This window comes from Oncorhynchus tshawytscha, linkage group LG33 (genome assembly GCF_018296145.1).
Source record: "Oncorhynchus tshawytscha isolate Ot180627B linkage group LG33, Otsh_v2.0, whole genome shotgun sequence".
NCBI classification, from domain to species: domain Eukaryota; kingdom Metazoa; phylum Chordata; class Actinopteri; order Salmoniformes; family Salmonidae; genus Oncorhynchus; species Oncorhynchus tshawytscha.
In genome coordinates this window covers 31,340,060-31,367,876 of record NC_056461.1, presented here as the reverse complement: position 1 = coordinate 31,367,876, position 27,817 = coordinate 31,340,060, and the positions used below count along the sequence as shown (strand labels likewise).

The 27,817-nt window shown below is 41.7% G+C and overlaps 1 protein-coding gene across 1 annotated transcript; it reads right to left on the bottom strand.

Annotated features, from left to right (window-relative positions):
- Positions 1 to 1,175: 1,175 nt before the first annotated feature.
- LOC112230641 (zinc finger protein ZIC 3-like) lies at positions 1,176 to 6,621 on the bottom strand. Its single transcript, XM_024396912.1, has 3 exons — positions 5,323 to 6,621; positions 4,932 to 5,095; positions 1,176 to 1,280 (listed from the first exon to the last, which is right to left on the bottom strand). Exons 1-3 carry the CDS (start codon positions 6,239 to 6,241, stop codon positions 1,176 to 1,178), a joined length of 1,188 nt encoding a protein of 395 aa, XP_024252680.1. The 5' UTR covers positions 6,242 to 6,621.
- Positions 6,622 to 27,817: the final 21,196 nt, after the last annotated feature.

The following is a 27,817-nucleotide window of genomic DNA, read 5'->3' as shown; positions in this document are numbered from 1 at the left end:
GCCCATTTCCTAGGGATCCAGGGCCCAGCCAATCAGAATGAGTTTTTTTTTTTCCACAAAAGGGACAGAAATACATGTTGGGTTTATATTTTTGTTCAGTATATATATTTAGAGACTTGAGCCAATGTGGTTTCTGCATTATGACGCATTTGCATGACACTTCAACATTCTATGGCAGCCATGTTAGCTCCTCATTAACATTACATGGGGAATATTTAACGCTATTTAACTGAATGACTAAAATTCTAAAAGTGAACCTAACTTTCTAAATATGTGTCTCTGGATGGCACCATTAGCCCAACTTGTTTTTTTTCTCTTCAATGTACCACACCTCACAAATATAACCCAATGGGAGGTCACTAGAGTTAAGCCACTTCAAACCCATATGATTCAGGATGTCTCCACCCCCTTTTTAATTGAAAGTCCTGTGGTTGAGTCTTCCTCTGCATTCTGCATACACATACTATAAGAGGGGCTGACCATAATGACCTAAATGTAAAGATAAGACAGTGGACAAAAATAGGGAACAAAGCAAAAGTCTGTAGAGGGAATGGAGAGGACCGGGAAGGAGATGGAGAGAGTCATGCTTGGGGCCGGGCTCTGAGCCCAGCAGGTGATCAGGGGTAGATGTGTACCCTACTGGGCAAGAAGCTTGGTCTGGCACTGAGAGGAGAGACTGCTGGGGGGAAAAAGTAATGAATGGGAGTAGACACACACGCATGCGTGCACGCCCGGCGAGCACACACATACAGAAAAAAGGACTGACTGGAATCAGAAAAGCTTAGCGACAGATTTTTGCTAATAAACATCTGATGATTGCCTATATATCTTCTACAAATAGTTTCTGTTTCTCAGTCTCATATCTCTTCTGATAATCTACTTAATAAAGGAGACTGACTATAAACGGTTTTGTGAACACAAGGTAACTTCTAACTTCCCTCCTCTCCTTATCAACCCCAATTGTAGGTGGAATTTATGTTTGTTCATCAGTTTCTCCTCTCGCAAATTGTCCAAAGAGGTGGAAGATTAATTTTTGTTCAGCTGAGTGAGTATGTGGGATAGGAGATCAACCAGTAGGTCTAAATCTCTGACAGGTTAGGCTCCTCCTCCTCCCCTGGCTGTTCCCATGGCTGCGGGGCTGGCCCCCCCCCTGCTGGGCCCTGATCCCAGACAGGCTAGCATCTCAGCAGGGGCACAATTACTGCAGGCTCCAGCCTGTCACCACTACCACCACCATGGCTGATGGCTCCGCTCATATGACGGGTGTCCTCAGAAGGGTGCTACGGAGGGCAAAGAGGATGATTGTGGTGAAGAGGAAGGTGGAGAACAGGGAAGATGAAGATTAGGGGGCATTTTGAAAAAAAAAAATCTCTGTTAAAAATATGACAACCAAATTGGTGTGATATTACTGAGGGGAGAACTTGATATTGGTGAGGGTATCTACCAATAAGCAGGGCTAGAGCCGACCGGAAGTCAGTTGACATGGCTCTCCTTAGAAAACAACACAGGACCAGACTCTCACAAAGATGACACAGACATTTGCGTGACAAAGGGCCGTTGGAAACTGCTTATGGGTTGATCCTCTTAGAACGTACTCGTAGCTAAGCCAGCAGATATAGACTAATAGAGCTGAAGGGTAGGCTGAAAAGGTGAGGAGTGTTGTGTGCCCGTTCAAAGGCGCACAGTAAAATAAATACCTGCAAAAGACAATATATGAGTGGTGCAGTGCATGGGTTTAAATATAGGTTCTCTCTGCCAACATGCTTATCATCAGAAGGCATTTTATTAACCCTCAAGCTACCGACTGGGGTCATTTTGACCCCAGAGTCATTTGTTTTAACATCATAGTCCAAAGGTGGTTTATTCAACTCTTCTAATTTTTCCTGATTTTGTCAATCAACTTGTTCTTAACAAATCTAAATCATTGTTTAGTGTTTTTGTATCAATTTGAACTGTATCAATAAAAATGCTCCTGATTCTGCCTATATAATATGGTCAATTATATTACCTTTATTTGAATCTAGGTTTCTCTGGAGACAGAATTACATGTTATCCATACCAGGAGAGGATAGTGATTTTGACCAGATAGACAGATCACCTGCAGCAATATAACGCCCCATGTACTCGCCTAAGGTTGTACTTCTCTTATGACTGTGTACAAAAACCAAACCTTATTTTTGTTCATATAAAAATCTGCCAATGGTATACAAAATCTTTTAAGTCACTTTAAAGTGACTAAAATAATTTGGGCATGTATTTTTAAGCATGTTGGCATAGCCCATCCCACTCCCATTGTTTCACCAACAGCGATGCTAATGCTGGCTGTAGGTTAAGGAAATAAAGAAAACTAAGCCATATTTTTGGTCAATGTCTATCAGAATCACTTTTTGTAAATATAATGAAGTATATTTCACATAGGCAGTCATTTTTACCAAAAAACATGTATATTTACTTAAGAATTCTGAAAAATGTAATGATACAATCAAATTATGGTCAATTACCTTCTTAGTTCTAATGTGGATTGCACTTTGGGAAAAAGCTGCACATTATATGAAGAAAACATTCCTATTTTCATATGACAGAATTTGAAAATGAATGGTAATTTTGCTAAAATAACAGTCTGTTTTGGTCATTTTTTGTTTCAGATAACATTATTTACATGTCTAAGGATGTTTTGATAACTAATACATTGATATTTTGCTGTGATTGTTCCTTTTCAATAGTTTCTTGTTGGGGTCAAAATGACCCCAGTTGGTAATCGATGTACAGTATGTAAAATGTTGGTTGCGTGACGGTTAATCTGATAAAAGATATACTGATATTTCAACACAATTTGTTCATTTGCTACGCCAGTGATATCTAATAGCCTATATTGAGAGCAGATTTGTGTACAGATCCACACATAATGTACAGCATCATCATGATAAATAAACAGGGAAAAACTAAATCAAAGCCTTACCAATTTATTGGTAATTTGGGATACACGGCAGTACATAGACAGTATCAATTTCAACAAATCAACAAACTGTGAATTAAATGCCACATTTTGAATATAGGTCAGATTTATGTAACTTATTTTATGCTTTCTGTTATTTATTTCACTTTGCCTTGATCTATGTTTTTTTACATTTAGCTTTCATTAAAAAAATGATCTGAATCTGATGCTAGTTCGGCTAACTGAACAACATATACCAGATGTATTTAAATTGCATGTTTAAAATATTTTCCTTGATGTTCCACTGAACACTTTAAGAATAGTTTGTGTCTTCTGGGCCGTAAAGGATTGTCAACTTTACTTTGTCCTCAAATGCTGGATCTTGTAAATCATTTAGCAAAGGGTAGGCTACCACTCCAAAATCCAACATCTAAAAAATAAAAGCCCCCAAATCTATACAAGTGTATCTAGTTATTAGATTCAACATCACTCATAATAAAAAGGTACAAAATGTCCATAAACATGTTTTTCATTGAAGTGTTGACTAAAGCTGCCTGCCTAAATCATATTGATTTATATATAAACCACTTATATCCGTGCATTTATACAACATTACAATAAACTGCAACAAAAATACAATTGTATGAATTATATTGTAAACAGTATATTTTAAGATAGAGAAATTAAGAAATACATTTTTATATTGTTCTTTGCAAAAGGCAACATTCCATGTGGATGACAGTAGGCCCATCTTTTTCTGTCTTAAAACTGATTCTGAAATCAGAGTTAAAATCTAGCAACACATGAAAATACTGTTTTACTCTAATACTTAATTCCCTCCTTTATCTGTTTCCTTTTTTTCTCTCTAAAATTACTTCCTTTCTTTTTATGCACTTTATGGTTTCTATATGTTGCTTTTGATGATTAATTTCGTATGTCTTTCTTCCATTCATGTATTAATTAACCTACTCTTCTACATTTGCACACACTGCACATATATTTTTCAATTTTTATTTGATTTTGTGTTATTGACTGTAGGTTCGTTTATGTGTAACTCTGTGTTGTTGTTTTTGTCGTACTGCTTTGCTTTATCTTGGCCAGGTCGCAGTTGTAAATTACGACTTGTTCTCAACTGGCCTACGGGGGGGTCTTTGTCCATTTATCAGTAGGCTTATATGGAGGCCTATCTATGAATGTAAAGGCTTTGGTGTAGTGGGCCACATTTTCATTTGTAAATCAGTAGTAAATGTGCAGTATTTTCCAAGGATCAGACTTTTCCTAACATTAGGGAGGCTATTGAACAAACATCACTCCAATTGGATTGCATTTGCTCTGCATTTTATGAAGGTGCATTTACAGCTCAACACTAAGGCAATGCATAGGCCGACGCTGTGTTTTCTGAACTTTTGTTAAAAAATGAGCAAACCTATGCTATGGGCCTGAATTCCTGCCTACAGGCTACAATTTAATTGAAATGACGTGGAAAAAAACGTTGATTCAACCAGTGTGCCCAGTGGGTAATTATATAAACATTTAGTGTTCTCACTTGGACTGTTAACTCTAACCGTTTCAAACGTACCATTCAATCAAATTGGATGAGAGATCCTCTTTAAATATTGACGTATGATGCTTGACCAGCATGGATGGTTTTGTCGAGTCTTCGATGGTTGACGACAGAGGTCTACACGGAGCAGGTGGCGTGGATGACTCATATCCAGAGGTTCCTGTTGGGGAGGTCCCTGAGCTTTGAGATTCGTGAACCTGTAAAGTGAGAACATTTATTGTAGATGTGATAACTCAAAAGGGTATTTTTTGATTGCTCAAATTTACAAACACAGGATATGTAGCCGAGTCCTTCAGTTTTTTCCATAGCCTATATTTTGTGTGTTTTCTTTCAATGACATATAACAATGTAGAATCCTTTGATTTATATATACTACGTCATGTAAATATAGGTCATATACGCTGGCATTTTTCACCAGAAAAGATGGCTTGCCTTCGAGTGTTTCCTCAGAGAGCTGGGATGAGTGTAGGCCTTGTCACACACCTTGCACATATATGGCTTGTCTGAGGTATGTACGTGCATGTGTTTTTTTCTGTCGCTGCTATTTGCGAACCGCCTGTCACAGCCTTCGAAATGGCATTTGAAGGGCTTCTCACCTGCCAAAGAAAATTAGTAATTTTAATGTAGAAATTAATTTCATAAATTGCAATTGCGTTGTGCGTCAAAATTGCAGTTGGATAGGCCTATTGACTGGTAGTTAGTCAAAGTTAGACCCATAGCAGTCTTAAAACAGAGAGCATTGTAACTTCAACCAGTTTCATATAACACATCACATATTGTGTTAGGCCTGTTGATTTAATAGAATGTAGGGCTGGCTCATTACCTGTATGAATCCTTTTATGTATTTTCAAATTTTCCGACCTGGCAAATATTTTCCCACAACCATGAAACGGACAATTGAATGGCTTTTCTCCAGTGTGTACACGAATGTGGTTGACTAATTTATACTTTGCTTTAAAAGATTGGCCTTCTCTCGGACAATCCTCCCAAAAGCAAGTATGATGACCCTGGTCTGGACCGCCGACGTGATCCATGGAGACGTGCGTAACCAGTTCAAACAAGGAGCAGAACATCTTGCCGCACGTTTTTGGGGGTTGATTTGTCTGATTCTCAGCTATCCATTTACAGGTGACATCCTGCTTAGAGGGCTGTCGCATGTATCGACAGAAAGCACCGTTACCATTCTGTGTTGCTACTCTCATACCCATATCCACATTGGGATCAAAGTAAAGCTGGGTAGCACTGACGTGTGGGTGAGGACTGGAGACAGGTTGATGCGGATCTGCTCCCACGTATATGTCTCCCTGTGAACCCACATGCGCCCTGCGGTTCGCTGTGTATCCATTTGGGGATGCGCTCTGGTCGTATATAGATGGAAATAGAGGGTGCATCGGGTTTTCAGAGATCATCAGGGGCATTCGCAAACTTTCTGTTGAGGTGCGGCTGAAAAATCCGTGCTCAGCATCCCTTGTTGCTATATCGACAATGTCTGAAGTGCGATACATGATCGAAAAATCCATGGAGTCAATAGCTCTATATTCATGTGAACCGAAGTGACCGCCGTAGTGGTTTTGGAGCGCAGCTGCGTATCCAGAGACTTGGGGAATAAACGGGGACTTCTGTGTCGCGGCAACGTCTTGACACGGGGTGCTTAGATTGAAGGCTACTAAGTGAGAGGTCTCTTCATACGGGCTGATCCCTAACCGAAGGTCTTTGCCCACCGATTCAAGATGTCTTGGCATTCCAACGCCCCGACACGAAGCGCAGAGAATTGCGCATCGTGGTCAATGAGCTTGGTTGTTGAAGCACCGAAGATATAACTTATGTAAAGAAGTACATAAACCTTTTACAGCTTTCTAGCGGCCAAAGTGTCCATAATGTGCGAAAATCATATGTACGCTTCCATTCTGTTAAATGTATAGGTTAACCCACAATTCCTTGAAATCCCAAGTTTTTTAGTGGGCACAAAATGTGAGAGGAGGTCAAACTCCCACCCTTTTCGATTGCGTGGGCTACAGGCTAGGCTAGTCGATGTATTCGGTCGATTCAAGTCAATCACTCCGCCCAAAAACGACACCAGCAGCAACCAAACAGTAACCAATGACATCCAAGATAACCTTTAGGCACGTGATTTTCGTATAGTGAATTAATTGAAAAGCCATTTCCTCATTGGCAGACTGCATCTATACGTAGAAAGCGTCTGTAGTAACATCAAACCCGTCAAGCTGTCGTATTTCTTGTCTATCAAAAAGTGTAGCCTTATTCTCCTGGGTTCTATGACTTTCCTGGGCGTCGTTGCTATACCCTTGACATTGCCTAATTACCACCACTATACTGCTTTAGATTGGCAATGTTTGGGAATTGAATTATAGTGTATTCAACCAAATCTGCACTGCAGTATTTTGGCCGTAGCTTCCCCTGCATGATTTACCAGGCAGGTTGTTAAGGTCCATGCACGAGTAAATGCCTCCAAATAATACAACTAGCCTATATGTGCGTGCTTTGCCAAATTATGCATAACAAATAGCTTATTACACTTGACCTGTACAGGCAAACTTCAATGTCACGTAAAAACTGTAGTGTAGGCCTATTTGAAACAAGCTAACTGAACGGTAATGTTTCTGTGTAGCCTACTGTACATGTGCCTAAAGGCTGAAACGTTTCAGGGATTTTTTATTATCTTTTCGAATGAAGGCTATATCTTATATTTATCTCAATAATCACTTATGTTTCAGAACAATTGTATCCGGTTTTGCTTCCAGGTGTAGCATTGGTTACAATGGTGGGCTATAACCCAGTTTTCAGACATTTAAAATTAAAACAAACGAAAAAAAGGTTGGGCTAATGCCTGTAGAATTACTACGACTTGGCAATCAGATGTTGTTCTCACGTCATAAGTAGGCCTAATTGACCAAAGACTTTCAAACTATTATAACTTTCCTTGACAGGGGATTCGAGCGACAGAAGGTTAGGCCTCATTTAGCTTATGTGTTTGCAAACGGTCTTAAGCGCCAAGGGTTTGGCAAGGCGTTTGAAGCCACTGCCAATAATCAGTCACGGATCGGGTTGGAGCATGTGGAGGCCCTCCCCAGGTAGCCGATCACATGGAGTAGTCTACCAAATGCAGCAAACAGGAGCTCTAAATAAATACAAATAAATAAACTACAAGGTCATTTTTCATGAAGAAAAATGTATTTGTGGCAGTGAAATAAGTTTTACTTAAGCGAAGCTGTGAAATATAGCCTAGTCAATGTTAAATATTAAAATATCTGGTTTGATTTCTTTGATAGACTACTATATCAACCTTTTTACTTTGATAGCGTTAGATCGTATATTTCATCACGAATAACTAGACTCAAGACTACTACACTTTTAAGGAATATGTGTGTTGAACAAAGGAGGCTGGTGTAGAAGAGGGAGGGACTGTTTTACACATAGTTGCCTTCAGTGGGAGACTACATAGTAGTATGTAGCCCAGAAGTACAAGTAGCAGTACAATGCAGTAGTAAAATGTAATGTTTTAGGTAGGCCATGGGTTAGCTATAGTAAATGGGTTCGCTACTGTAGTTTGGTCAGTGAGTGTGGGGGTAGTTTAGTGGGGTGATCTATGCGACACAGTCTTATGTGCTTCCCCCATTGCTATAATTTGATTTAATATAATATATTTCTGTTCTGATTTCAGATTTGAAAAGTAGAGAAGCAGACTAAGATTTCATACACTCTAAGTTGCTTCTCAAGTTGTTGGAAAAGTGGAGAGAAAGTAATTGATGTGTTTACTAAAACAGCTGTATTGTTGGATTTGTAGAAGCTATTTGCATTTTGATTTCAGATCTAAATCAAGTCCAAATCTAATCAAAGTTTTTTGTGGCATACACAGATTAGCAGCTGTTAAAGCAGTTGCCGGGAAATGCTTGTGTTTCTAGCTCCAGCAGTGCAGTAAATATCTAACAGTACAATACTAATACACAAATAATCAACAACAACAAAAAAGAGAAAAACAAGAAATATCGGAAAACACACTATATCAGAGTCCAGAATATAAATACACATAGACAGTATGGACAATACACGAGTAGGAAAAAGGAATGTACTGCAATAGTTATGTGGATGAGCTATGTCAAGAATACAGTATTTACATATAAACCCGAGAAAACAATTAACGTAATTTTCAAAGATCAAATTACATTTCAACAAGATAATGATGCAGGAATGAGAATCTTATCTGTTTAAAACTACAGAAATGATTTCAGAGCAATAAACATTATGTAAACATTACTATACTAAGGTGCAGGGCAGGGTACCGGGTGGAAGGCCGATTAGTGATGAATGTTCAGAAGTCTGATGGCCTGGAGATAGCTGTTTTTAGGTATCTCAGTCACAGCTTTGTAGATGTCCTTGTGTGCAGGCAGTGTGCCCCCGGTGATGTGTTGGGCTGAACGCACCACCCTCTGGAGAGCCCTGTGGTTGCAGGCGGTGCAGTTGCCGTACCAGGCGGTGATACAGCCCGACAGAATGCTCTCGATGGTGCATCTGTAGAAGTTCATGAGGGAAAAAGCAGGTACCCTTTATGCAAGTTCTTGGGAAAGTGGCCAAAAACAGCAGTGGTTTCTAAAAGTTGAAATAAAATGTAGTTGATGTGATTACTAAAACAGCTGTATCAATGGATTAGTAAAATGTCAGATTTGATACCCTCTAGGTTAACCTTCTACTGCACTGGCTACACAGAGTGATTATTGGTAGTCAAACATGTCTACTTTGAAACAAAAGTATACACCACACACACATGGTTATGGGCTTAAATAAAAGAAGACACCTGTACTATGTCAGATATAGAAATGAAATGTGTTAAATTTAGAGTTTGCATCCCAATAATACACTTTATATACACATCACAGAAGACTGAAGTATAACAAAACTGTTTGATATAGAAATACCGGATTTGTCGATTTTAAAAAAAGAAGAGAAAAAAAAGTCTTATTTATGAAATTATAAAAAAATATGAACAACATTCCATCCATGAGGCCAAAGAGGGCACTTTTGGTCAGTGACTGCAGGAAAAGGCTACCTTGTTGGGAAAGTGGTCAAAGTAGCTGATGTGTGTCATAAATCACAATGTTTACTCCTTGTCTAATGCTTAGAATGTACTCCACCAGTGCTATAATTTGTCAGTTTTGAATGTTCTATTGCAGTTGTTAATTCAACAGTGGGAAGTTAGCTTAATGAAAGTAGTTAGTGCGGTTCCTAAAACAGCAGTACCTCTTTTAGTAGAACACAATTCTCTTCTGATTTTAATAGCAGAGAAGAAGACCAATATGTCATACACTCTAAGTTTTTGCTTGTTGTAAAAGTACTTGATTTGTGTTCAAAGTAAATGTTTACAGTGAATCAAATGTTGGAAGTCATGGGAGTTTACAACAAGAACTTTAGAACGTTGAAGAAATCCCATTAAAGTACATTTTTGTTTTTTTTTAGAAGGACAAAGAGTTAAAAGTATTACTGTTTTCAAATACACACTATTCCAGAACGTTCTGCATGTTTTAAAGTTTGAATTGCGTTTTTAGGCTAGTGTAAGAGCAGTAGGGGAGAGCGAGGTAAGTTGTCACATGGGTAAGTTGTCAAACTGTTCATACCTCCAACATTAGAGGCGCTATCTCAAAAATCCAATAGCTACTTTGTGTGACTACATGTTCTATGGTCAACGTCACTCTGAGGTGAGCACAAGTGTCTTATTTTTCCCCTTCAAAAGAATAGAATTGGCACTTTACATTTTATGCAATAAAACTTTGATAGGTAAGTTGTCTCAATGACCTTGGGGCAAGTCTTCACTTGTGACAACTTGCCCCAGTATACATAGACACACAGAACATGCTCAAAAAACATTGTGACATTGTGTGATCGGCTCTGATAATAGTATGAAATGTTACTGTAAATGGATTATTGTATATACACGTGTAGTTTAGAGCAGCAGACATATCCCTGGACTACACAAGACAGGCTCTGGCGTGTGTGTGTGTCTACTAACACACACCTGCCTACTGTATCAGACAGTATACACACACAACTCCATACAGTGTCATGAATTTAGTGTGGTGTTATGAATTGCATTGTGGCAACAAGGATAGTAGACAGGGAAGTGGGGGTAATAAGCCTGTAATGAATATGTCATTGCAATGAGGACATTCCTTTTTGAAGGAAAGAAGAAAGGAAGGAAGGAAAGATGGAAAGAAAGAGGGGAAGGAAAGACAGATGGTTAGAAATGATAAAAGAAAAACAGAGAATGGCAGCACACCACCTGCCATAATGTTAAAGACAGTGAGGCAGGTGAAGTTGCAGAACAAATCAATCAGGAGTACAGTGAAGGATTTTGACATAAATTACCGTACTCTGACTCGGTATTGTCAAAAGGTTACCAGAGAAGAAGTTGACAGAAAGACAGCAACAGTGGTTGGCTATACAAAGCCACAGAAGTTTTTTTCACATGATTTGGAGATGCAGCTTGTTCAGTATATTACAAGGTCAGCTGACATGTATTTTGGTCTGTCGCAAAGTGAGGTCAGAAGACTTGCCTACCAGTTTGCTGTGGCACATCAGCTGAAGGTCACGCTAATGTGGGCAGAAAAAGAGAAGGCCAGCTCGGAGTGGTTTACAGGTTTCTTAAAAGTGTCACCCAACGCTTTCACTGAGAAAGCCAGAGGCAACTAGCCTTGCCAGGGCAAGTAGCTTCAACAGAGAAAATGATAATGCTTTTTTCAACAATGTAGCAGAAGTCCTACAGAAATATCAATTTGGACCAGGAGACATATGGAATGTCTTTTTTTTGGTGTTTTTGTTTTGAATTTTTACCCCTTTTTTCTCCCCAATTTCATGGTATCCAATTAGCTACTATCTAGTCTCATCGCTACAACTCCCGTACGGGCTCGGGAGAGACGAAGGTTGAAAGTCATGCGTCCTCCGAGACACAACCCAACCAAGCCGCACTGCTTCTTAACACAGCGCACATCCAACCCGGAAGCCAGCCGCACCAATGTGTCGGAGGAAAACCATGCACCTGGCAACCTTGGTTAGCGCGTACTGCGCCCGGCCCGCCACAGGAGTCGCTAGTGCGCGATGAGACAAGGACATCCCTACCGACCAAGCCCTCCCTAACCCGGACGACGCTAGGCCAATTGTGCGTCGCCCCATGGACCTCCCGGTCGCGGCTGGTTACGACAGAGCCTGGGCGCGAACCCAGAGTCTCTGATGGCACAGCTGGCGCTGCAGTACAGCGCCCTTAACCACTGCGCCACCCGGGAGGCCCGTCGATGAAAGTGAGGTGACCACTGTACATAAACCTGACAAAGTGGTGGGCAGACGTGGATTCAAACAAGTAGGGTCACTGACCTCCGCTGAAAGGGGAACCCTCGTCACACTGGCCTGTGCTGTCTCAGCCACAGGGAATAGTATTCCTCCATATTATATATTCCCCCGTGTCAACTTCCGCGATCACTTTCTGATCAATGGGCCACCTGGTACTCTGTTGTGCACTCTGTTGACTTCCTGAAATATTTTGTTTACTCCTTTTGGACCAGACCACGAGTCTCATCTATCCATTGATGGACTCAATTATGCCAAAGAAAATGGCATAATTATGCTGTCGTTCCCACCACATTGCTCTCATCGGCTTCAACCCTTAGACAGGTCTGTCTACGGGCCGCTAAAGTGGCACATCAACACCGCATGTGATGCCTGGATGAGGAAGACTGTCAATTTATGACATTCCTGGGATTGTGGCAATCGCCTACCCTCTGGCTGCAACCCCCTTGAACATTCAGGCTGGCTTTAGGGTAGTTGGGTTACAACCTTACAACAGGGATGTATTTCTGGAAACCGAGTTTGCGACATCCTACGTTACAGATTGCCCCATTCAGAACCCAACCCTACCAGGCCCCAGCACCAACCCTACCCTGCCAGGCCCCAGCACCAACCCTGCCCTGCCAGGCCCCAGCACCAACCTGCCAGGCCCCAGCACCATTTCAGCCCTGTCAGGCCCCAGCACCAACCCTGCCCTGCCAGGCCCCAGCACCATTCCAGCCCTGCCAGGCCCCAGCACCATTCCAGCCCTGCCTAGTACGAGCTCAGACACAGACCTGCCCAGTTCTTAAGCTAGCACCAGCTCACCCTTGCCCAGCAACGCCATTGCTGACAGCAGACTACCATCTCCAGAGGACATCCGGCCATATCCAAAAGCTGGCCCCTGAAAACCAGCTTGCAAAGGAAGAAAACGGTGCAAAACAGCAATTCTAACTGACACACCAGTGAACCAGGCACTAGAAATGGAAAAGAATAAGGCACAATCTAACAAAAGGCTGTTTCTGAAGAAAGGGAAGCAAGGGGGGGGTCAAAATCTGGATCTGCAAAGAACAAGAAGGTAGCTAAAAAATGAAAAAGCATAGAAGAGTCATCATCAGATGAAGAGGAGAGCTTCTGCCTCGTCTGTGTGGAGCCATTTCCAAACAGCCTTCCAAAGGAGACTTGGGTGAAGTGTGTGAGATGCAACAAATGGGCCCGTGATGCTTGCACCTCAGGCCAGGCAATCTGTGTGCCAGAACTGGGACTCTGAAGAGGAGTCTGATTAGTCAGATATGGATGTACGTCGTATAGGCTGTTACAAAACTGTGCATTAGTGCATTAAATGTGTTTAAATCTAATCAAATTGTATTTGTCACATACACATGGTTAGCAGATGTTAATGCGAGTGTAGCGAAATGCTTGTGCTTCTAGTTCCGACAATGCAGTAATTGTCACGCTCGCTATCCTCAAACTCCCTGTCATAAATCGACCAAGGCGCAGCGTGCATGTAGTTCCACATCTTTTAATGAAAGTGAAACCGAAACAACCAAAAAACAAACAGGTAAACAGCAAAGACCGTGACGCAACCGAGGTGCACACGAACACACAGAAAAATAATTACCCACAAAACACAGGTGGGAAAAGGTTACCTAAGTATGATTCTCAATCAGAGACAAAGACAGACAGCTGTCCCTGATTGAGAACCATACCCGGCCAAAAACAAAGAAATACAAAAACATAGAAAAAATAACATAGAATGCCCACCCTAGTCACACCCTGGCCTAACCAAAATAGAGAATAAAAAGCCTCTCTATGGCCAGGGCGTGACAGTACCCCCCCCACCCCACCCCATTCAGTCAGCCACCAATTGTGCAAGTTCTCCCACTTAAAAAGATGAGAGAGGCCTGTAATTTTCATCATAGGTACACTTCAACTATGACAGACAAAATGAGGAAAACAAATCCAGAAAATCACATTGTAGGATTTTAATGAATTTATTTGCAAATTATGGTGGAAAATAAGTATTTGGTCACCTACAAACAAGCAAGATTTCTGGCTCTCACAGACCTTTCTGGCTCTCACAGACCGGGTGGCACAGCATTCTAAGGCACGGCATATCAGTGCAAGAGGTGTCACTATAGTCCCTTCTTTAAGAGGCTCCTCTGTCCTCCACTTGTTACCTGTATTAATGGCACCTGTTTGAACTTGTTATCAGTATAAAAAACACCTGTCCACAACCTCAGACAGTCACACTCCAAACTCCACTATGGCCAAGACCAAAGAGCTGTCAAAGGACACCAGAAACAAAATTGTAGACCTGCATCAGGCTCGGAAGACTGAATCTGTAATAGGTAAGCAGCTTGGTTTGAAGAAATCAACTGTGGGAGCAATTATTAGGAAATGGAAGACATACAAGACCACTGATAATCTCCCTCGATCTGGGGCTCCACGCAAGATCTCACCCCGTGGGGTCAAAATGATCACAAGAACGGTGAGCAAAAATCCCAGAACCACACGGGGGGGCCTAGTGAATGACCTGCAGAGAGCTGGGACCAAAGTAACAAAGCCTACCATCAGTAACACACTACGCCGCCAGGGACTCAAATCCTGCAGTGCCAGACGTGTCCCCCTGCTTAAGCCAGTACATGTCCAGGCCCGTATGAAGTTTGCTAGAGAGCATTTGGATGATCCAGAAGAAGATTGGGCGAATGTCATATGGTCAGATGAAATCAAAATAGAACTTTTTGGTAAAAACTCAACTCGTCGTGTTTGGAGGACAAAAAATGGTGAGTTGCATCCAAAGAACACCATACCTACTGTGAAGCCTGGGGGTGGAAACATCATGCTTTGGGGCTGTTTTTCTGCAAAGGGACCAGGATGACTGATCCGTGTAAAGGAAAGAATGAATGGGGCCTTGTATCGTGAGATTTTGAGTGAAAACCTCCTTCCATCAGCAAGGGCATTGAAGATGAAACGTGGCTGGGTCTTTCAGCATGACAATGATCCCAAACACACCGCCTGGGCAAAGAAGGAGTGGCTTCGTAAGAAGCATTTCAAGGTCCTGGAGTGGCCTAGCCAGTCTCCAGATCTCAACCCCATAGAAAATCTTTGGAGGGAGTTGAAAGTCTGTGTTGCCCAGCAACAGCCCCAAAACATCACTGCTCTAGAGGAGATCTGCATGGAGGAATGGGCCAAAATACCAGCAACAGTGTGTGAAAACCTTGTGAAGACTTACAGAAAATGTTTGACCTCTGTCATTGCCAACAAAGGGTATATAACAAAGTATTGAGATAAACTTTTGTTATTGACCAAATACTTATTTTCCACCATAATTTGCAAATAAATTCATTAAAAATCCTACAATGTGATTTTCTGGATTTTTTCCCCCTCATTTTGTCTGTCATAGTTTAAGTGTACCTATGATGAAAATTAGAGGCCTCTCTCATCTTTTTAAGTGGGAGAACTTGCACAATTGGTGGCTGACTAAATACTTTTTTGCCCCACTGTATGGCTATTGATGATATCTGCATTTTCTGTGAAAAAGGTGACAATCTGTCTCACTTGTTCTTTGAATGTAAATTTGTGTCAGAATTTTGGGAAAACCTTGCAAAATACTTATTTACCATTTTGAACACTACCCGTGTTTTTGACATGAAGGATATAATATGTTACTATTGCAATGATAACAAGATCATTGAAATGATTGTGACTTGTTTTATTCTTGTTGCCAAATACTTTATACACAAACAAAAAATCCAAAATTCTATACCAAAATTACACATATTTTTGATTGAATTTAACTATCTTATTTAAACATTAACCCTAGTGAATAACAACAAGAATAACATCTTCCTGAATCATTATAATAAGATTTTTTCAGAGTGATTACAATTGCACTAGAATTGTTTATTTTTTGATTACTTCATTGATTTTTTTGTATGTTTTAAAATGTTCTCGTTAATACCTGCGTTCTGTTTTGTATGATGTAACAATGTCAATTGTTGATCTGTATTTTTAAATATATAAATAAATAAATATATACAAATATAAATATATAAATAATAATAAATAATAATATATAAGAGTTCTAAACCTGTGGTTACCTAGGTTACCCCATTGACTCACAGCAACAACAAAAAATGCAAACACCATTTCCTTGTTTTCTGCTTGTTTTAGTCAGTTACAAAACTACATTTAAGAAAAGTACGTCATGTAAGACATGACTTTCCAACATTGCCTGCTCCGGAGCATTCTCAAGACTCAATAGTGTAATATTGTAGGGCTTCCTTCTCATGCATCTTTTCATAATGCCGCTAACGTTAGCCACGTGAGTGAGTTCTAGCTAGCTAGCTAGCTACCGACCGGAATATTAACGCTAGCAAATACTGCACAAACAAACTATACAGATACAAGTAGTGAGTGGAGTTACAAACGGACTATACTGAACAAGTTAAATGTCTTCCCTGTAATGACATTTTAGTTACGTGTACTTAAACACCGGGTCCCCACAATTTCCCACGCCGAATAGCCTAAAGCCACAGGGCTCTTACACTTAGTTCCCTCCTGTACTCCCTGTTCACCCACAACTGCGTGGCCAAACACAACTCCAACACCATCGTTATGTTTGCTGACGACACAACAGTGGTTGGTCTGATCACCAACAATGATGAGACAGCCTATAGGGAGGCGGTCAGAGAACTGGCAGTGTGGTGCCAGGACAACAACCTCTCCCTCAATGTGAGCAAGACAAAGGAGCTGATCGTGGACTACAGGAAAAGGCAGGCCGAACAGACCCCCATTAACATCAACAGGGCTACAGTAGAGCGGGTCAAGAGTTTCAAGTTCCTTGGTGTCCACATCACCAATAAACTATCATGGTCCAAACAGACCAAGACAGTTGTGAAGAGGGCAAGACAAAACCTCTTCCCACTCAGGAGACTGGAAAGATTTGGCATGGGTCCTCAGATCCTCAAATAGCTCTACAGCTGCACCATCGCGAGCATCCTGACTGGTTGCATCACCGCCTGGTATGGCAACTGCTCGGCATCTGACCGTAAGGCACGACAGAAAGTAGTGCGTACGGCCCAGTACATCACTGGGGCCAAGGTTCCTGCAATCCAGGACTTATATAATAGGCGGTGTCAGAGGAAAGCCCATAAAATTGTCAGAGACTCCAGTCACCCAAGTCATAGACTGTTTTCTCTGTTACCACACGGCAAGGGGTACCGGAGCGCCATGTCTAAGACCAAAAGGCTCCTCAACAGCTTCTACCCCCAAGCCATAAGGCTGTTGAATAATTAATCAAATGGCCACCGGACTATTACATGTTCCCCCCCATTTGTTTTGTACACTGCTGATACTCACTGTTTATTACCTATGCATAGCCACTTCACCCCTTCCTACATGTACAAATGACCTCAACACCTCCTGTACTCCCGCACACTGACTAGGTAGCGGTACCCCCTGTATAAAGCCTCGTTATTGTTATTCTTATTGTGTTACTATTATTTAAAAAATGTTACTTTAGTTTATTTGGTAAATATTATCTTAACTCTTCTTGAACTGCACTGTTGGTTAAGGGCTTGTAAGTAAGCATTTCATGTTAAGGTTGTATTTATGCTTGTTGTATTCGGCACATGTGACAAATAAAGTTTGATTTGATTTGAATGACCGAATCAGTTCAAATTCCTTGTTCACTGGCCAAATTGATGGAATAGATCTAATGGAGGCACCCCAAAATGTACACAACCACCATTTTTCCTTTTTTAATGTCTTTATATGTAAATAAAGGCTGAGATTATGTTATGGGCTGTTATGCGCTGCATCAATATGTTAATAAAAATAGGATTCAGGAATGGTAGCCATTTTGACATGTTCTGGTAGGAGGTTGCGTCAATTGGGTCCTCCATGTTGTGTAAGAGTCTGATAATGTTTATTTTTTTGTCAGTGAGACAGATTTGAAATATTATTCACAACAGTGATTTAGGTATTTAAAATAGTTTTATGTTATCACAACCTATGATATGGAAGAACATTTGTAAATTAAACTACTCCAATACTAGTAGTGTCAATGTAACAGAGCAAACTATATCCCACACTGTTTGTGGCTATGTCTAATTTCTGTTTTATTTCTGTGGCATTTCTCAATTGAACCTTACAATCATTCTCTCAATAAATGTTATATGATGAACAAAAATGTAAACGCAACATGCAACAATTTCAACGATTTTACTGAGTTACAGTTCTTAAAAGGAAATCAGTCAATCGAAATACGTTATTTAGGCCCTAATCTATGGATTTCAAATGACTGGGCAGTGGTGCAGCCATGAGTGGGCTTGGGAGGGCATAGGCCCACCCACTTTGGAGCCAGGCCCATCCACTGGGGAGCCAGGCCCAGGCAATCAGAATGAGTTTTTCCCCACATAAGGGCTTTATTACAGAGATAAATGCGCCTCAGTTTCATCAGCTGTCCGGATGGCTGGTGTCAGACAATCTTGCAGGTGAAGAAGCCGGATGTGGAGGTCCTGGGCTGACGTGGTTACTCGTGGTCTGCGGTTGTGAGGCTGGTTGGACGTACTGCCAAATTCTCTAAAATGACATGGCTTATGGTAGAGAACTGAACATTACATTCTCTGTTAACAGCTCTGGTGGACATTCCTGCAGTCAGCATGCCAATTGCACACTCCCTCAAAATTGTGACATTGTGTTTTGTGACAAAACTACACATTTTAGAGTTATGTTATATTGTCCACAGCACAAGGTGCACCTGTGTAATGAACATGCTGTTTAATTAGCTTCTTGATATGCCACACCTGTCAGGTGGATGGATTACCTTGGCAAAGGAGAAATGCTCACTAACAGGGATGTAAACTATTTTTGTGCACAACATTTGAGAGAAATAAGCTTTTTGTGAGTATGGAACATTCCTGGGATCTTTTATTTCAGCTATGAAACATGGGACCAACACTTCACATGTTGCGTTAAATAAATATCATATTTTACAGTACAGTGTTTAACTTTCCGTGTCACAGTGTGTTTTCGTATTAACAGAAAGCAGAAGCAGCATCAATATTGAGCCCTAGAATCCCTATTAATGACTCTTTGACAATAGTATACAAGGTATAGAGTTACTAGCTATACTTACAACTTAGAAGCACTTTATGTAATTGACAGAAGAGAATAGATGAGTAAAATGGATGACAGAGTGAATAGGTGGTTGTTTGTCATTTTACGGAAGAAAATGGGAGATGTGAGAGAAGGCACATAGATTAGAAGCCTCTTCCAACACACAACAGGAGGGAAAAGCCTTGTTCGTACCTGCCGCTAACATGCAACCTTCTTATTGATCTTGTCCCGATGTTGTCCTGATCTTGTCCCATTTACAGTTATAAGATCTGATCAAAATCAGATCACAATGCATCTTTTAATTGTCTACACCTGTCTAAAAATGTGGGCTCAATCAGAATGTCGACAAGATCAGGACAAAGGACACATGTTAGAACCAGGTATAAACGTGTCTAGAGAGACAAAGCCTTATGCCTCCTGTGGGCTACTCTACCTTCTGTAATGCTATTATCTTTTTCCTTGAATGGTTATGATGAGAGGATGACAATGCTGTTCGCAGCACTCTTACTATGATAAAACCCTTAGTAGTCCAACCAAGTTGTGGGTTGTGGGTCCAACCAAGTCGTCACATTTACATGATGGCACGTATCATTTAATCTCATTTATATTCAATATATCCTGCGCTATTCAAAGTCGTAGTAGGAAAAGGTTTATCAGAACAATAACATTCACATTGGAAGAGAGTGCCCTCTGCTGCATAGATAACAGCAGCACACCATGGTTGACGCAGCAATTAATCTTGAGTGCTGTACTCAATCTTAAGGCGTTAACACATTTTCTGTCCTGTCAAAATGGTTCCTGATAAATCCATCAGCACTTTCCTATAGAACGTGTTGAGGAGGAAGCACCTTTAGCTGGGAGGATAGCACAAGCAGTGTCCATGTAAGTGTTGAGGTGAGGCAGATGAGAGAGGAGTTAGAGCAGTGGTTCCCAAACTTTTTCGGTTACTATACTACCAACTGAATTTTGCTCTGCCCAGAGTAGCCCTGAAGAACCCCCTGATGTGCATTTTACCAGTAGGACTATGGTCTCGTGAGTCTTCTCAAGTACCCCATGTGAATAGGCCAAGTACCCCCAGGGGTCCTCGTACCCCTGGTTGGGAACCACTGGTTTGGAGGACCTGCTGCTTTATTTAATCACACTGTGTAGGAAAGACCAACCATGGCTGTCTGACTGTGTAAACAAAACCCCAGAGTTTCTTTCTCTATGTTCTGCCGTGAAAATTGATTCAGCCCAACTTAATTCTACCGTTGTTTTCAACAATGGCCGCTTGTGGCACTGACACATCTCAAACCAGAATGATATGGCTGCCCAGTGAGATTCCATAGCATTAAGATAATGACCCTGTTGGTGGGCTTTGTTGGCCTCTACAGACAGTTATCCAGATGGCATGAATCAAGCCCTGACTGCACACTCCAAAACTACATCAGAAATCCTTAACAACCAGATGTCAAATACGTGCATTTACTGCACCTTTGAACAAGCGAATGAGCCCTCATAATAACACTGACTAACTGCAAGGAAAGGTGAAGAGGGAGAGGAGAGGAGAGGAGAGGAGAGGAGAGGAGAGGAGAGGAGAGGAGAGGAGAGGAGAGGAGAGGAGAGGAGAGGAGAGGAGAGGAGAGGAGAGGAGAGGAGAGGAGAGGAGGAGAGGAGAGGAGAGAGGTTAACCAATGGGGTTTACAAATGGGACAGGTTAATGTTACTATTCTAAAACAACGATGATATAAAAGGTAGCCGTTCATTTATTTAAAAATAATATTTTCTAAAACCAAGACGACAGGGATAGTGTCATATGATCAGGTTTGAAAGGTGTTGTTTTCTCATTGCTTAATAATTCATTAACCATAGAGAGGCAGGACAGTGTAAGTGCTTTCAGCAGAAGTGTATTGTTTGCTTGAACAAAACCTCAAGTCTCCATATTCTTCTGAAAGACCAATACCACTTACGGTATATTGTTCTATCAGTAATTGTATTGTATTACTGAAGCAATTAATTAGTTGAGCTTGGACATTGTAGAAGTGCACAGATGACAATACCTTGTCCAGTCAGAATGCTTCTCCACATTAAATGGAACAACTTGGTCTCAGAGTATTTCATATTATTATGTACGTAATCCAAGAAACTCTTTTGTGTGATATGTGATATGTTACATTTCGTATGGTATGTATTCATTTGTGGATGTCCATCACGCATGTTACGTATTCCAATTTGTATGATATCTTACAAATTGCCATTCGTACAATATGCTATGAATTTGCAATACATATTATATGTTATGAATTCCAATTTGTTCTTCCTAACGTTAGCTAGGTGGCTAACATTAGCATAGCTAGGGGTTAGGGTTAGGGTTAAGGTTATGGTTAGGAGTTAAGTTAAAGGGTTAAGGTTAGGATTAGGGTTTAGGGAAGGGTTAACTAACATGCTAAGTAGTTGTAAAATGATTAAAGTTTTCCATTATGAAATTTGAACACGCAAACTTTGGATTGCTAGACAGTACCCTCCCCCCCGCGCGTGCGCCACAGTTCATGACACGAACAGTTCACACCCATCTTTTGCAGTTTTTAAGCAAATTTTATTGCAATTCTATACATTTTGCCATGTCTAATTTGTATTCATGGCATATTTGACTGACAAAAAAATTACATCATTATCTATGGGCTACAAAACGACATAAAAAACATTAGCTGACATGGGATAGCTGATCTGGACATTTCTGACAAGTTATAAATAGCTCCTGTAGGTTTGCATTGACTAACATCACAAGAGGAACTGATGATGCACTACACCTGCGCCCCCCCTGCCGACCCCTCACGCCCCACAGTTTGGGAACAACTGCCTTAAGTAACTGTCTGTCTTATGTAACCATACCAAACATAACATATCATCCTAACTTGAGTGTCACAGATTTACATTTACCATGTTACGTCTAGTCTATGAGACCAGGCTGAATGGACAGGTGTCTCCCTTTGTTCACCAGTAGATGGCGACTCCAGTGCTCACAGATGATGGAGAGGCTGCTGCAGAACTCCTCTCATTGGCTACACATCTGCATTCGTTCAAAGTGTGTGTCCAGTGGAGATTTCCACCTCATTCACAATAAATTATTTTCATATCCCCAACACAAGGCCTGAGACCTTGAATATATAGAGCCTTGGTTAACCCCAACCTTTTCATTTGAACCTATTGGACCACTTTCAATACGATCAATGACTCAAAACCAATAATTTGTTATATCAAGGCAGGATGTTTGTTTCTAGTGAAGCACATCCCTGTTGACCTTGACAGAACCCCTGGTGATGAGATTTTAGCCTCTGATATATCAGCAGATAACATTCTACCTAATGTACATGTGATCTCTGTCTACTAGTTCGTAGCAATGCATTGGGTCCCTATACATTGCGGTTCTTTTCCATTAATGCATGCAGGATCTGAAAAGGTCCACTCTAACTATGAGGGAAGAGAGTCAACAAGGTAATTTCTATTCCAGAGTACTGTCTCTGTCTCTGCAGACAGAGGGCCTGAGCTGCATGGTAATGGAGCTCATTGGGTGCTGGGGTGAAAGAGTGCCACAGGCCTGCCTGGAGTGGTGATGTTTTATACAATACAGAAGCCGTGGTGAGGAACACACACAAGGACAACAGTCACAGTATGAAGGGAAAACCTAGTCAGTTGCACAACTGAAAGCGTTCAACTGAAATGTGTCTTCCGCATTTGACCCGACACCTCTGAATCGGAGAGGTGTTGTGGTCTTCCTTAATCAACCTCCATGTCATCAGCACCCAGGGAGCAGTTGTTGGGGGTTAACTGCCTTGTGCAAGGGGAGAAAATCAATATTTTTCCACCTTGCGGGCTCAGAGATTTGAACTAGCAACTTTTTGGTTACTGGCCTGATGGTCTTAACTGCTAGGCTACCTGTGACCTCTATGCAGTATGTTGAATTTGTAACATATTAATAGATAGAGGTATTACTAGAGGGGAAACGGAACAACTTGGAAGAACACTGTTTTCCTGTATATGCCTGGTAATGAAGGCTAGGCCTACAGCTATAATCCTTCTGTACTTATGAAAGCATGGCGGATGTGCTTGTGGACACTACAGTACAAGTTGCAACCCTCTGGAGTAATCAGGGCTCACAGCTAATAAACATGACTTATTCCGTTAACCGTATGCAGATGCATTTTATGCTGAGTCAGAAAAGTGAAGAACAGAACACTCTTTCCCTTTGAGAACATAAAATATAGTGATTTAAGTTAGATCACAATATTTTGTTTTGTTTTTAATTTAGCTTTTTAATTGTACATTTCCTGGAAAGTCTGGTCTGCCAAAGTTCAGTGTGTACTTTCCGGCAGCTTTTAATCACGACTCTAAAATGAGTGCAACAACCAATCATAAGCCTTCTCCATCTCTCTCCCAGAAAGAGCTGCAGGCAGTGAGGAAGACAGACGCTGCACTTCCTCCCATTAGAGGAATTAATTTCACTGGGTTGCTGTGTAGATAGAGTAGCTTATTTATACTCTATAGACTCATCACCTTAATGGCAGTCTGAATCTGCTCCATCTGACTGAAACAAAGGGGACAACACATGTGAAGATAGGTTCCAGAAACATACCTTTCAGACACATTCCATTCCTACCAGTGGGAGTGAACCAATCAGTGTCCACAACATAGCCACCATAGCCAATCCCTGCACTGATTGTGACTCAGGTTCCAGTAAAATTCCTTCAGTAAAAGCTAGTTGTGCTCTATCCCCTCAAACTGGAAGCCAGCCATGTCTGTGGTGATAACATTGTGGTCACATTCGTTTTTTTGTCTGAATCTTTCAAATACCAAATAACATTAATTTATATCATAAGAATGTAAATGAGATTACATTTATCTTTTTAAATTTACAGTGCCTTCAGAATGTATTCACAGCCCTTGACTTTGTCCACAATTGTTGTGTTACAAGGTGGGATTAAAATGGTTTTAACTGTCCTTTTTTTTCAACGATCCATATATAAAATACATATATATCCTGATGAGATAAGTATTCAACCCTCTAAGACAATACGTGTTGGAATCACCTTTGGCAGCGAATACAGATGTCAGTCTTTCTGGGTAAGTATAAAAGCTTTGCAAAACTGGATTGAACAATATTTGGACATTCTTCTTTGTAAAAGTTTTGAAGCTCTCTCAAGTTGGTTGTTGATCATTGCTAAACAGCCATTTTTAAGTCTTGCCATTGATTTCCAAGATGATTTATGTCAAAACTGTAACTAGGCAACTCAGGAACATTCAATGTTGACTTGGTGAGCAACTACAGTGTACATTTGACCTTGTGTTTTATTGCCCTGCTGAAAGGAGGATTTGTCTCCCAGAGTCTTATGGAAAGAGACTGAACCAGGTTTTCCTCTAGGATTTTGCCTGTGCTAAGCACAATTCAGTTTCTTTTTATCATAAAAACTCCCTAGTCTTTGCCGATGACAAGCATACCCATAACATGAGGCAGCAACCACCATGCTTGAACATATGAAGAGTGGTACTCAGTGATGTGTTGTGTTGGATTTGCCCCAAACATAATGCTTTGTATTCAGTACATTAAGTTAATTTCTTTGCCAGATTTTTAGCAGTTTTACTTTAGTGCCTTATTGAAAAAAAGGATCCTATAAGGGCACAGGGCGAGACCCAGATGCAGACACGGGAGGCAGATGGTTCGAGTCTCTGATATTTATTAGTATCCAAGGGGCAGGCAAGAGAATGGTCAAGCAGGTGAAACAGATCAGGGGGTGACAGATGCGTGTTTTGGAATATTTGTATTCTGTACAGGATTCCTTTTTTTCAAATTAAATTTTATTAGTCACATGTGCCGAATACAACAGTTGTAGACCTTACAGTGAAATGCTTACTTACAAGCCCCTAACCAACAATGCAGTTTAAAAATACGGATAAGAATCAGAAATAAAAGTAACAAGTAATTAAAGAGCAGCAATAAAATAACAATAGCGAGACTATATACAGGGGGGTACCGGTACAGAGTCAATGTGCAGGGGCACCGGTTAGTTGAGGAAATATGTACATGTAGGTAGAGTTATTAAAGTGACTATGTATAGATGATAACAACAGAGAGTAGCAGCAGTGTAAAAGAGCGGGAGGGGGGCAATGCAAATAGTCTGGGTAGCCATTTGATTAGATGTTCAGGAGTCTTATGGCTTGGGGGTAGAAGCTGTTTAGAAGCCTCTTGGACCTAGACTTGGCGCTCCGGTACCGTTTGCCGTGAGGTGGCAGAGAGAAGAGTCTATGACGAGAGTGGCTGGAGTCTTTGACAGTTTTTAGGGCCTTCCTCTGACACTGCCTGGTATAGAGGTCCTTGATGGCAGGAAGCTTGGCCCCTGTGATGTACTGGGCCGTACGCACTATCCTCTGTAGTGCCTTGCGGTCGGAGGCCGAGCAGTTGCCATACCAGGCAGTGATGCAGCTGTACAACCTTTAGAGGATCTGAGGAGCCATGCCAAATCTTTTCAGTCTCCTGAGGGGGAATAGGTTTTGTCGTGCCCTCTTCACGACTGTCTTGGTGTGCTTGGATCATGTTAGTTTGTTGGTGATGTGGACACCAAGGAACTTGAAGCTCTCAACCTGCTCCACTGCAGCCCCGTCGATGAGAATCGGGGTGTGCTCGGTCCTCTTTTTCCTGTAGTCAACAATCCTCTCCTTTGTCTTGATCATGTTGAGGGAGAGGTTGTTGTCCTGGAACCACACAGCTAGGGTTCTGACCTCCTCCCAAAAGGCTGTCTCATTGTTGTCGGTGATCAGGCCTACCACTGTTGTGTCGTCAGCAAACTTAATGATGGTGTCAGAGTCGTGCCTGGCCATGCCGTCGTGGGTGAACAGGGAGTACAGGAGAGGACTGAGCACACACCCCTGGGGAGCTCCAGTGTTGAGGATCAGCGTGGCAGATGTGTTGCTACCTACCCTCACCACCTGGGGGCGGCCCGTCAGGAAGTCCAGGATCAAGTTGCAGAGGGAGGTGTTTAGTCCCAGGATTCTTAGCTTAGTGATGAGCTTTGAGGGTACTATGGTGTAGAACGCTGAGCTGTAGTCAATGAATAGCATTCTCACATAGGTGTTTATTTTGTCCAGGTGGGAAAGGGAAGTGTGGAGTGCAATAGAGATTGCATCATCTGTGGATCTGTTTGGGCGGTATGCAAATTGGAGTGGGTCTAGGGTTTCTGGGATAATGGTGTTGCTGTGATCCATTACCGTCCTTTCAAAGCACTTCGTGGCTACGGACGTGAGTGCTACGGGTCTGTAGTCATTTAGGCAGGTTGCCTTTGTGTTCTTGGGCACAGGGATTATGGTGGTCTGCTTGCAACATGTTGGTATTACAGACTCAATCAGGGACGTGTTGAAAATGTCAGTGAAGACACCTGCCAGTTGGTCAGTGCATGCCCGGAGCACACATCCTGGTAATCGTCTGGCCCCGCAGCCTTTTGTATGTTGACCTGTTTAAAGCTCTTACTCACGTCGGCTGCGGCGAGCGTGATCACACAGTTATCCGGAACAGCTAATGCTTTCATGCATGCCTCAGTGTTGCTTGCCTCGAAGCGAGCATAGAAGTGATTTAGCTCGTCTGGTAGGCTCGTGTCACTGGGCAGCTCGTGCTTCCCTTTGTAGTCTGTAATAGTTTACAAGCCCTGCCACATAAGACGAGCGTCGAAGCCGGTGTAGTATGATTCAATCTTAGCCCTGTATTGACGCTTTCGTTGCAGGGCACAGCAGGATTTCTTGTAAGCTTCCGGGTTAGAGTCCTGCACCTTGAAAGCGGCAGCTCTACCCTTTAGCTCAGTGCGAATGTTGCCTGTAATCCATGGCTTCTGGTTGGGGTATGTACGTACAGTCACCGTGGGGACAACGTCCTCAATGCACTTATTGATAAAGCCAGTGACTGATGTGGTGCACTCCTCAATGCCATCGGAAGAATCCCGGAACATGTTCCAGTCTGTGAAAGCAAAACAGTCCTGTAGTTTAGCATCTGCTTCATCTGACCACTTTTTTATAGACCGAGTCACTGATGCTTCCTGCTTTAATTTTTGCTTGTAAGCAGGAATCAGGAGGATAGAGCTGTGGTCGGATTTGCCAAATGGAGGGCGAGGGAGAGCTTTGTACGCGTCTCTGTGTGTGGAGTACAGGTGATCTAGAATATAGTTGTATGTGTGAGGTACAGAGATGAGGTGATCACGGCCGGCTGCGACAGAACCTGGACTCAAAACCAGAATCTCTATTGGCACAGCTAGCACTGTGATGCAGTGCCTTAGACCACTGCGCCACTCAGGAGGCCACACATGAGCTAAGAGTTGAACTCACACATGAGTTAAGAGTTGACCTCACACATGATCTAAGAGCTGGCCTCACAGACAGTAAAAAGAGTTAAATTATTGTATTTAATCATGAGGCTGAGTGTGTGTGATTCCCCAACAAACATGACAACAGGGGTCAAATGAATGGCCAGTAGCAGATCAGAGGTTGAGGGGTTAGGATCTTAGCAAGTACCACAGCATGGCCCTTCATCTGCAATTATGCAATTATTGTTGGAAGTTAGCCATTGTCATGAGCATCAAGGATAAGGCAAGCATGCCACACAGGCCAGAGCAGTGAATAATATCCCACTCTTATCAGTCACTCTTAAGCTGTCAATGAGTAGGCCATTTAGATATCAATTACATGACATGTGATATGTATCTCCTAATAGTAATGGCTATCTAGATGAAAGTCTCATCGGCTGAGAAATATAACAGATAAATAACGTTCCCTTCTCCCCACCATTGACCCTTTTTTGACCCCTCAAGAGGTATTGATAAGGGTGGTATATTATTCATTGCTCTTGC